The 11692-nt window shown below is 29.8% G+C and overlaps 1 protein-coding gene across 3 annotated transcripts; it reads left to right on the top strand.

The window, feature by feature from the left end:
• Positions 1 to 3245: 3245 nt before the first annotated feature.
• On the top strand, positions 3246 to 7925 carry LOC120088619 (transcription factor bHLH63-like). Of its 3 annotated transcripts, none has more exons than XM_039046034.1 (6): positions 3246 to 3597; positions 4587 to 4886; positions 5936 to 6070; positions 6193 to 6267; positions 7414 to 7530; positions 7623 to 7925. In XM_039046034.1, exons 1-6 carry the CDS (start codon positions 3382 to 3384, stop codon positions 7782 to 7784), a joined length of 1005 nt encoding a protein of 334 aa, XP_038901962.1. In that variant the 5' UTR covers positions 3246 to 3381; the 3' UTR covers positions 7785 to 7925. The 3 variants fall into 3 exon arrangements, with proteins under 3 accessions (XP_038901962.1, XP_038901960.1, XP_038901961.1); XM_039046032.1 differs by having other exon boundaries at positions 3249 to 3597; positions 7402 to 7530; XM_039046033.1 differs by having other exon boundaries at positions 3255 to 3591; positions 7402 to 7530.
• Positions 7926 to 11692: the final 3767 nt, after the last annotated feature.

Here is an 11692-nt window from a genome sequence, read left to right as displayed (position 1 = left end):
TAGATCCACTCCGGCGACCCACCTCTACAACCAGAACCAGCTGGACGAACGGCGAGCTGACCCACCGGAAGAACAACCACGGCGAACAACCATCGGAAGAACAACCGGAAGAACAACGCCCACGCAATGACGAAAACCAACCAGAGAACACCCATGCGAAGAACTACCGGAGAACACCCACGCACCAGCGAAGAACATCCCGAGAACACCCACGCACCTGCAAAGAACACCCACACGCCAACGAAAACCAACCGGAAGAACAACCATCGGAAGAACAACGCCCACCGACGACGAAAAACAACCAGAGAACACCCATGACGGTGACCCACCATCGAAAGAAGCCCACGACGATGGAGATCCAAGCAACATCGGTGACAACGACAATTGAAAGTGATGTGCACGGTCAAGCTAAGGAGAAGAGAGGGTTTGGTAAGAAAGGATTTGGTAAGAGGAAGTGAAAGGAGAGAAAAGATTTGATATGTGAAATGAAGAAGATATTTTTTAGAAAAGTTAAAAAAATAAAATAAATGAGAGGCCTTTAATGTCGGTTTTAAACCAACATTGTAGTTCATCTTCAGTGTCGGTTTAAAACCAACATTAAAGATCCATTTTTTTTAGAAAAACCGACATTATACATCCGAGTTCACTTTTCTCAACTGACATTAAAACCCAAAATTCTTGTAGTGATTGTACAAATTTCCTATTCATGCACTTATAGAACATATCCTGGTTTATTTTTAGAAAATTCAAATATATAGTATTGTACAAATCAAATATTCCATTTTTTTTTCAAAGTTTCTTATTGATTCTTGTTTTCATTTACGAGGACAACAATTTTTTAACTTTTGGAGAAATTTCCCTTATTAATATAGATTCTGAAAATAAAAAACCTTGGAAAGTTTATAACCATTAGAAACTTTTCTTACGTGCTTCTTTTATTATTATTATTATGTGAATAGTAAGGAGGCAAGAAAAGGTAAATTGGACAAGACTCTCAAGTAAAACAATAGCATATTAGATTATTCATACAAAAAACAGAAAGTTTAGACAATTATGTAATTAGACTTATTTATTTAGGTTATATGTATAGATAGCCCTAGTTGAAAATACCAACTATTATAATTGGAGACTCAAACAATGAGTGAGCTATAATAGTTCAGTCTACTCCACCTAATTGAAGGTTAGGCCCAAACGATCCCATAGTATTTTCCCGACTTCTAAACCATGTGAGACAACATAATTCACATTATGGTATAGGAACAAACTGAATCATGTTCCTAAGGGTGATGGAGAGACAACCATAAACAACCCTTCGTTTTTTAGGAAATTAAGTGTATTAGAATTTTTTTTCCTTCTTTTTTCCTGTGTACAACAAAGGGGTAGGACATATATATATATATATATATTTAAGTGCAACAATTGTGGTTATAAAAGGCCAAATATCCGACTTCTAAAAAGGAAAATCATATCAATTATCATTAAAATAGGCTCGCTTTGATGAAGGGTAGGAGAAAGGTAAATCTCCAATTTAAAAAAAAAAAAATAGCACATACCAATTATTGTCATTTTGATTTATTAGAATTAGGAGATGCATATAAAATAAAACCAACAATTCTCCAAACTTGTTTTAGTAAAAAAGCTTACCTCATAAAAGGGCAGGTGTAAAATGCTCCAATTATAAGGTTCACCAAGTTGAAAAAGAAACACATGAAGAATAACTTTCACACGGTTAATTGTTAGGTATCCTTATCACATAGAAGGAAGAAATTAAAATAATATCCGTCCATATTTTATCGGTCCATCGAAAGGTTCGACAACAATACTAAGAATTAATCAATATCTTTTGTAAATACTTCAAAAAAAAATTAAATAAATAATATTAATTCCTATATGAATATAAATACTAAAAAGTTCTAAAACTAAAATGGTTATAACTATTAATTTAAATAACTCTTATGCATTTTGTTTTACTTATGTAAAAATATTCATCGATATTAATATTTTAGGTATATTTATGTCCTTTTTTTTAAAAAAAAAATCATTAAAGCAAAACAAACATACATGCTTAAATCCTCATTAAGAACAGAGATACACAGTTAAAATAAGAAGAAAGCCAAAAAGTCTCGTGATCTTCCAAACTAAAAAAGAAGGATGAGCAACAAAACTAGTTACAACATATGCCAAAGAGAAAGCATCAACATTACAAGAACAATCATTTAACAAAAGAGTTAACATCAACACGTTACCCAACGCCCAAGAACAAACGAGGCATCAACCACATTGAAAATGTTGATGACAAAATATGGATAAGAAGAGTCGTCTGATCTTCACATGCCCTCAACGGTAAATTTGTAATCAAGAGAAGAAAGATTGCCTACAAAATAGAAAAGAAGAGAACACTAGTGTGGTGCCAACCACATACCCTTTAATACTTAAGTCAATAATCAGTAAATAATCAGAGTAAGCTAGAAGTCGGATAAAGAACCTACCTTGGGTGATGCCTATGGCCCTTATTTATAGTGGGATAGACTTAGGATTCTAAATCTATGAGGGATTAGGGAATGCAAATTCGGACCAACAAAGGGAGCTTGGATCATGATCCACAAGAAGTAGACTTTCAGGGATTGGACAGAGGCTCGCCTCGACCTTTAATGTCGAGGCGAGCAAGTTGGGCCGTTTGGCCAAGCAAAGCCACTCATGCAAGCCCGAGGTAGGTATGTTAGGCCATTTGGCCCAACATCTTTCCTTCCTCTGATCTCTTCTTTCGATCCATTGATCTGTTTCTTACCATCTTTAGGCCCTCACATGTCATTAATTATTCTAATTTCATCTTAATAATCCTCTCTTCTAAACACATGATTCTTGGTCCAGAAGTTATCCATAATCGTTAATATTAAACTGATATTCGATATCGACATTAATAGTTTAATCATCGATCATATGACTAATGGCAAAGAGTTCTTAAAAATAATAATAATTGAAAAAACAAAAACAAACTCATATGAGATTTGACCCATTCCATTTCACAAACGTCTCCTCTGAGTCTCTGACTGAATTCCCCCTTTTCGTTAAAAAAAATAATAAATAAAAGTAATTTAATTTACTGAAATTAAATAAAAATTCAGGCTTTTTTCACATACCCACGTGGCCGTCATGTCACCGGCCCCACCGCCCATGGCGTTGGCTCTCTCTCTCCGTTTTAACGTCCGCCGTTGCTGTCAGAATTCGGTGCCACTGCCACCCTTTTTTCCCCTTAATTTATTTCTTCTTTCTCACATTATTTATATATCTCTTCTCTTCTTTTTACTTTCATTCAACAACAACAAAAACCACAACGTTACTAAACACAATATTAACTCTTTTGGGCTGCCGGCCGGAGACATGTTCAAGTCGGAGATGACGGTGTCGGCTCGACTCAAACGGCGGCGACACCGCGGAAATTGCCAGAGCTTGTCTTCCGTCTCAGTTCCGGCAAGTCGGGTCGACCATTTCGAGGATCTAGTTAGACCCGGAGGTTTGTCCGAGTTGGCTAAGTACGAGATCTCCTCTACGGAATTTCGAATTAATATGATGTGTTCGCCCCTAGTAGAGGTGATGGTTCGTACTATATTAAATCATCACTAAACTCAAAAAATTTTAAATTACTATCTATTCTACTATATATTTATAATTTACTATCAATTTAATTGTACATTTATAATATTTTTTTTTTAATTTTATGATTATATTCATTATTAGGTGATATTTTTTTCTTCTTTTGAGTGAGAAGATTTCTCTAATTTTAAGAGATTAATTTTGAGAAGGGTTAGTAATGATTATATGGGCAATACTACACTAACTTTAAATGACAGATAAAATATTAAATTATTAATAGTAACAAAAGTTTAAATGTAAAGATTGTTGTACATTTATTAGAGTACTGTTTGTAACTATTTTTTTTTTAAAAAAAATAGTGTTTCATCACCATTTTTTTATAAGTTTTTCACCTTTCTTAAAACTCATTTAAAATTTTTTATTTTTCAAAATTTAGCATGATTTTTAAAATTTTTTAAGTAGGTGATAAAAAAATAAAAAAAAAAAACAATGTGTAAAAGTAGTATTTACATACCTTTTAAAAATAGAAACAAAATAATTATCGAATGGGATATTTATTATTTGCTACATTCTCAACACTTCTTTTGTTTATTATAAAAGAAATACTTCATTAATAGATGATGTGAGAAACAGACAACAAAGTTACATTCTCAACATTAAGAATATGTCACAATTATAAAATAATAATAATAATCTCATTTGATTTTTAATTTTTGAAAATTAAGTTTATTAACGTTACTTAAGTTCTTTTATATTATTATATAAATTTGCAATTATTTTCCAAAATCCAAGTTGACTTTTGAAAACATAATAATTTTTTGTAATCTTATTTATACTTTTGAAATTTAGTTATGAAATCAAATGTTTTTTAAACAAAATAAAAACTATGACAAAGAAACCGTAAAAACAACAAACATAAATTTATAAAGCGGGTGACTGTCAAATGAGAAATGACATTATATTTAATCAGTTATTCATATTGTTCGACGCAGGCGAACTCCATGGTCGAGGGAGAGATTTCGAGAAAGAGAAAAGGCAAGAACAAGGAAACAAAATCGAAAGTGAGAAATGATAATAATAATAATAATGTTGACAGGGAGGATGGGAAAAGAACAGAGAAGAAAATGAAAGAGAAAGTTGAAGAAGATGAAGATGAATCAAAGATTACAGAGGAAACAGAGAGATGGAAAAAACATAATTCAAAAGCTTTAGAAGAAGTTCAAAAATCAGAATATGTTCATGTCAGAGCACGTCGAGGCCAAGCCACAGACAGCCATAGTCTTGCAGAAAGAGTACGTTTTTTTTGTTTGCTTTCGATTTAAAAAATTATAATTAATTAAGTTTTACTATTAAAATTAATTTTAAAATTTCAGTTCATAATTAATTTAAAATAATTAATAGACATTACCATAAATGAGTATTTAATAAAAATTGAGGTTAAAAGTATAAATCTTGAAATTTAGGAACTAAATGGAAAGAAAATTCAAATGTCAAAAGTAAAATTGTAACATTTTAAAACTTAGAGATTAAAATTAATCCAAAATCTAGGACCAAAAAGAATATTTTTCCTAGTTACATTACAAATTTAGTGTATGAACTTTCAATTTTTTATGAAATTCACGAACGTATTCGACACAAAATTGAAAATTTAGAGTTTTAATAGGCCTAATATTTAAATTCATATTTAATAGATCAATTAATTTTAAAAACTTCTAAATTTCTCATAAATTTATTAGACACCGAATTGAGAGTACACAGACATATTAGATTCTTTGAAAGTTCAAGAATAAAATACATATAAACATCAAAGTTTAGGATCTAAACTTATCATGTATTACTTTTTTTAGTCAAATTACAAAGTCCCACAAGTTTCAAAAGGTGTTTAATAGATTGTAAACTTTCAATTTTACATCCATAAAGTTCTTAAATGTAAAAAGTGTCAAAATAGATCTTAGACTTTCAATTTTGTATTTAATAAATCTCTATTTTATTCAATTTTGTATCTAATATGCCTTGACCACTTCGACATATATTTTTTTAAAAAAATTAAAGTATGTTAACGTATCTACTAAACATAAAATAAAAATTTTAGGGTTTCATTATACATTAAATTCAATTTTGTAGCTAATAAATCAATTCTATATCAATTAATAATTTTCTAAAAACAATTTGAATATATCGGAATATTCTATTAGATGTAAAATTGAAAGTTTAGAATTTAATAGACACAAAATTACGACTTTAATTTATTATACACTTTTAAAAATTTAGAGATCAAATAAATATACACGAAAGTCCTAATTTAACACGTTTTTTTTTTCTTTTAAATGGGAATATGCAGGCAAGGAGAGAAAAGATAAGTGAAAGAATGAAGTATTTGCAGAATTTGGTCCCTGGGTGTAACAAAATTGCTGGAAAAGCTGGAATGCTTGATGAAATTATTAATTATGTTCAATCTCTTCAGCAACAAGTTGAGGTCATAAATTCATCTAAATTAACTCAAAAAAAAAACATAATAATAACAACTTTTGAAAATTTTCACTGAAGTTTTTTCTTTTTCTTTTTCTTTTTCTTTTTTTTTTTTTCAATCTTGTGTAGTTCTTATCAAGGAAGGTGGCTGCTCTAAATCATAGAGTTGATTTTATCAATGTAGATGACCTCTTGGCCAAACAGGTGAGCTAGATAATATCTCAATCATACCATAGAAAATAAAAAGGTTAAGAGAACCACGTTTTAAGTCTCATTTGTTAACTATTTCATTTTTTATTTTTTTATTTTTAAAAATTAAGTTTATAGACACTACATCTACCTCACCTCCAATCTCTTTTTTCTTATCTACCTTTTACTAAATGGTTTAAAAAATCAATCTAAATTTTGAAAACTAAAAAAAATGGCTTTTAAAAACTTGTTTTTGGAATTTGAAATTTGGAATTCAACCATTGTACAATAAAGATTCAAATCATTATAAGAAATAGAAAGGTAATAGGCTTAATTTTCAAAAACTAAAAACAAAAAACAAAATGATTACCATACGGGATTTTTTGTTTTTGGTTTTTGAAAATTAAGCATATTTTCTTCCCATTTCTTACAATGATTTACATATTTTTTTAAGTATCATGATTGAATTATTAGTCAAATTCCAAAAATAAAAATAAGTTTTTAATAGTTACTTTTTTTAGGTTTCAAAGTTTGACTTAGTTTTTTAAATAGATAACAAAGACAGAAATTTGCAGATAGAAGTAGTATCTATAAATTTAATTTTCAAAAACAAAAAACTAAAAACCATATTGTTATCAAACGGGATCGAAATAATCATCAAATGGGTCTTAATATATATATTTTTTTCAATATGTTATAAATTATTCGAAGGATTTCAACTAAAATCGTACGATCTATTAGAAGTTGTAGATCAAGTAGGTTTACCATATATTTTCCATCGTATTAAAATATTTAGTATTTATAACTTAATTAATAAAATGTAGGGTAAATTACACTATTGACCTTTAGAATTTGGACAACTTGTTCATTAGTGACGTCAATAGGTCCAATGGTGAGTGTTATCTTTTGTAAATATATATATATATATAATCCAACGAGAAGAGTATTAGGTAACATTTCATCTCAAAATTAATTGATATTAATTCTTTATTTTTTAAGAATAATTATTCTAAATGACATCTATCAATGTCAGATATTTATTAGATATATATCAATGTCTATTACTGTCTATCATTAATATTCAGTGATATTTTGTTATATCGAAAAATAAATTGATTTATTTTTCTATATTTTAACGAATTTTTTCAGGAAAATTTACAGGTGTTTCCAACGATAACAGCTGATTGTTCATCCTACTTTAATCAACTTGGAATGGGCTCAAGCTCTCTAACAGTCCCACAAACTCCATTGATCAATAACAACCTATCTTCAATTACTGTAATTTCCTTTTTTCTTTTTTTTTTTCTCTCTAATTCAAATTCTTCGTTTTTTTAAAAATGAATTTCTTTCCTTTTTTTTTTTTTTTACAGCATTTTGAACTTTCTTCAACTTGGGGAGGTGATTTACAGAGGTTTGAAGAATTAGGAGGGCCGCCATTGTTGTCGCCATCAAGCTTTTTATCGCAACAATGTTCAGGCATTGAAGATGAAAATGAAACATTATTTATGGACCACAAAGTTGTTCCATTTTAACGTTTAATTATTATTGCAGATATTCAAAATAAAAAAAAAAAATAATAATAAATAATGTCTTATGATGGAAATTCACTAAATTGTAGGTTGGTGTTACTATTGAATATATTCAATTTCATATGGATTTGGTATTTTTCAATACACCATTTTCTTTTCTTTTCTTTCTTTGTAATTAAGTTGAGATATTCATTTTAATTATAGTCTCTATCTATTTTTAGAGTTGATTTTGAGTCTTTGGTTTCAAAATGTTACATTTTCATACCTGAGTTTTGAGTTTAATTTATATTTGGTTTTCTAAATTTCAAATTATTACATTTTCATATTTAAATTTTGAGTTTAATTTATATTTGGTTCTCTAAGTTTCAAATTATTACATTTTCATACTTGAGTTTTGAGTTTAATTTATATTTGATTCTCTAAGTTTCAAATTATTACATTTTTTTCCTTTGAATTTTGAATTTCGTTTCAATTTATTATCCATAACTTCATAATTTGTAGTTTTAATATTTATTTTTATTAAATACTTAATTTTTAAATAAATAAATAAATCCTCGGTGTTAATGTATATTAATTAATTAAAAATTTTCATATGACAATTTAAATTAGTTGACTGAAAATTAATGTCAATAACAAAGTTTCAATTAAAAATTAAAATGCAAGAATGCTAGGAAAAAATGAATGCCAAAATCTACCTACTTTCAAGAAGCTTAATTAACAAGGGAAAAAAAATCAACTTACGAACAAAATCTCAAAACGAATAAACAAAAAGTATGTGAATAACTTTCGACTAAGAGAACAAGATCAAATCTTTTTTTTTTTTTTTTTAAAGTTTAAAATCGAATAACAAACCAACAATGCATGAATTTTTTTCACCTTTAAAAATTAGAACGGGTGCTTCCCTTCTCTAAAAATCAAAGTCATGACTACTTCTTAGCTCCTTTAAAAAACAAAACCACACCACCACTCAATTAATTGGACTTGTGACGAAAGCCCAATTTATCCCCTCATGTGTCTGTATCATCACTTACTACAACGTTTTGGTCTTTTATCATAGTTTATATGTAACAGTTTGAATGTTAGTCATAGTACAATTGTAACTAAATAGTTATTCGTTTTAATGTGATGACATTGGACATTGTTGCTAGATGACAACATATAATATTTTTGCCGCATTCTTAACGATGAAAATTATCATTCGTCACTAAATCGAGCCATGATTTTGATATAATCGCTAATATTTCATCACTAAAAGCTATATTTCCTTGATGAGGGAGAAATGGATTTGAAAAATCAATATACATATTTATATTTTTTAAGTTCAAAACTCCCTCAAGCCATGAGAATGTTTATGTCATCCCTAACCACTACCTATTAAGATAGGTATTAAATAATTTCAGGTGACAAGGTTTAATACTAAAGTACATCAAAAGTCCAAACCTAGCTAGGGCAGGCAAAAAAGGAAAAAAGAAGAGGAAAGGTATGGTTGGTTTGTGGGTAGTTGAAGAATGTTTTATTTGTCCCTAGTTGGAAATTGAATTCAATTTCATCAAACCTATGGATAAATTTATTATTATTATTATTATTATTTATAGGGAAAATGGAGAGTTTTGAGTATGTGGATGAGACTAGAGGACCACAGAAAGAGATGCCTGCACCTTCTTGTTACTTAGCTTTCAATTTGGTCCATAAGGCAAAAGAAAGAGATCTCATTGATTCTACGTTTGGGTCAATGGATGGGGAGATATGATTTTGTTCTTTCATTTTCTTTGGTCCCAAATTTTGGGTGCTACCTTATCTTTTCTTCTTTTTGCCCTCTCTAAATGTCAATTCTCATTTCTCATCTCAACTTTGACGGCGTAGAAATTAGTTTAATATTAATTTCGAGTTGTTTAGTCATGAAGTCTCGTAGTGTAGGTTGTAAATAAGTAATAAAATTGATGTTAATAAGTCTTGCTCACGGTGGATTTAAAAACTCCTAGACCAAACAAAGAAGGGAATTAAAATCTCTACCCCATTTCTCAAATACCCCATGGTCTTGTTTGTTTCTTCAAATAAAAAAATAATATAAAATTAGATTATTTTTACGAGATCCAACAAGCTGGTTACTAAGGTTTTACTGTATTCTAACTTATGGACATATAGGTTGTTGATCCAAAATCTAGACAAGGTAGAAACGGTAAATTTATTTGTATAGAAAAAAAAGAAACTCCTACAAAAAAAAAAAATAAATAATAACTGTATCCACCAATGTGATAGATATTGCGTCCACTCTGATCTTTAAGTTAGAAAACAAATCAAAACTTAAAGTATTAAACTTTAACGGAATTCACTTAAAGAGTCTTCATGACATGTTTATAGAGTCTATTGCTCTAATCTTTTTAGGCTCATATTTCAAAACCTCTTTAGGATACGTTTTAGGCTTCATTGGACTAGACGACTCGAATGGGATATTCCCAAGGGTTTTTGTTAGGCTCGATCTTGGCTTGGGCCGAGGTCGAGCAACTTGGAACAGGATTTGGTTCTTCTTCCTTCTTTCCTTTTACCCTCTCTTGGGCCTTAATTGTTTTTTTTTTTTTCCGGCCCTAGCTCCTCCTCTTAGATTGATTTGCTGCCCAAATTGTGTCTTAGAACAATTTTACCCCTAATCCAAAAATTTTCCACAATATAGGTGTTTAGAAAGTTATCCATTTTCTCCTTAATTCTCATCTGCAAATGTGTGCAATCATTGTTAACATTTGTTTATAATGTTTGGAGCAATTGTGCAACACTAGTAAATATTGCACACAATTGCCCACAAAGAAATACAGAGTAAATGAATATGATTATACACTTAAAACAAAAAACAAAACAAAACATAAATATGTAAACCAAATGAGAGGAACATAAGCTTCAATGAGCATATATGATCAGAAACAAGAACTTGAAAACACAAGATTGAAATGATAGGTAGTTAAAGACATTGTTTACAACAATCAAGTGCTTATCTGAAGACAATTAATTGCTTTGTACGGGTTGCTAGCAATTCCAAGTGAGTACAATAACAAGACTCTAAGATAATTACTTTCAAACCATAATAAAAATAGGGAGAGACATTTTTATAGATTGATGAACACATATGCAAGCTAGCATTATAATTACAATCATACAAAACATGTAACTCTCCTTCAAAACAAACAAACGATAGCACAATAGAATATATGGTGTATAAATTAAAGAGGTCAAGATATGAACTTAATTAACAAGCTTTCCAATAATGGTATCTTAAGTTTAATGATACCATCACATTCTTTGGATTTAAAAAAAATATTGTTGATCAATGTATATATCTAAAGATCAGTGGAAATAAAATTTATAATTTTTGTTCTATATTGTTGATGACATTGTTGGTGAAAATTGGATTTTGAAAAGAAAAATGGTTTTTGAGAATCCCACACTGGTTAAGTTAGGAAGTGAAGTCTTCTTCATATACTCCCATTTTAGACCTTAGGCTTGGGTCCCAAGGGGTACCCATATTTTAGAGGGAGTGAGGAGATAGATCAATGTGGGTACGGTGAAAATCTCATATGTGCGTGCCATCCCAACGAGGCAATCAATTATTTTTATTTTACTATTATTATTTTTTCAATGCTCCACGTGTTGCAATGAGTATCAAGTCTTTAGTGCGCATGTTCAATGGCTCCACGTATTTGGTGGCTTTGCACGTTCTATGGTCGAGCACTGTTTGCGGTTCATATTGTTGGCTCTTTGCACCTATAAAAGGCACAAGCCTTCAGCCTCTCAAACCACCTCTTCATTCAGAATACTCTCCACTCTCATCTCTCAACCCTTTTTTCCTATTTATATTCTCCTGATCATTTTTTTTCAAGCAATCAATCTGAAAGGTGTGGGTTTTTCAGTCGATAACGGTG

Source organism: Benincasa hispida, chromosome 10 (assembly GCF_009727055.1).
Source record: "Benincasa hispida cultivar B227 chromosome 10, ASM972705v1, whole genome shotgun sequence".
Classification (NCBI taxonomy): Eukaryota; Viridiplantae; Streptophyta; class Magnoliopsida; order Cucurbitales; family Cucurbitaceae; genus Benincasa; species Benincasa hispida.
The sequence above is the reverse complement of the archived record's forward strand: the minus strand, read 5'-3'. Positions and strand labels throughout refer to the sequence as shown.

What these genes read in the sequence shown, in the direction of transcription:
- LOC120088619 (XM_039046032.1), top strand. Translation starts at nt 3,382, where the DNA reads ATGTTCAAGTCGGAGATGACGGTGTCGGCTCGACTCAAACGGCGGCGA. An exon ending in CGCCCCTAGTAGAGGTGATG is followed by an intron (nt 3,598 to 4,586) that starts GTTCGTACTATA and finishes TGTTCGACGCAG; the next exon opens with GCGAACTCCATGGTCGAGGG. An exon ending in CTCTTCAGCAACAAGTTGAG is followed by an intron (nt 6,071 to 6,192) that starts GTCATAAATTCA and finishes AATCTTGTGTAG; the next exon opens with TTCTTATCAAGGAAGGTGGC.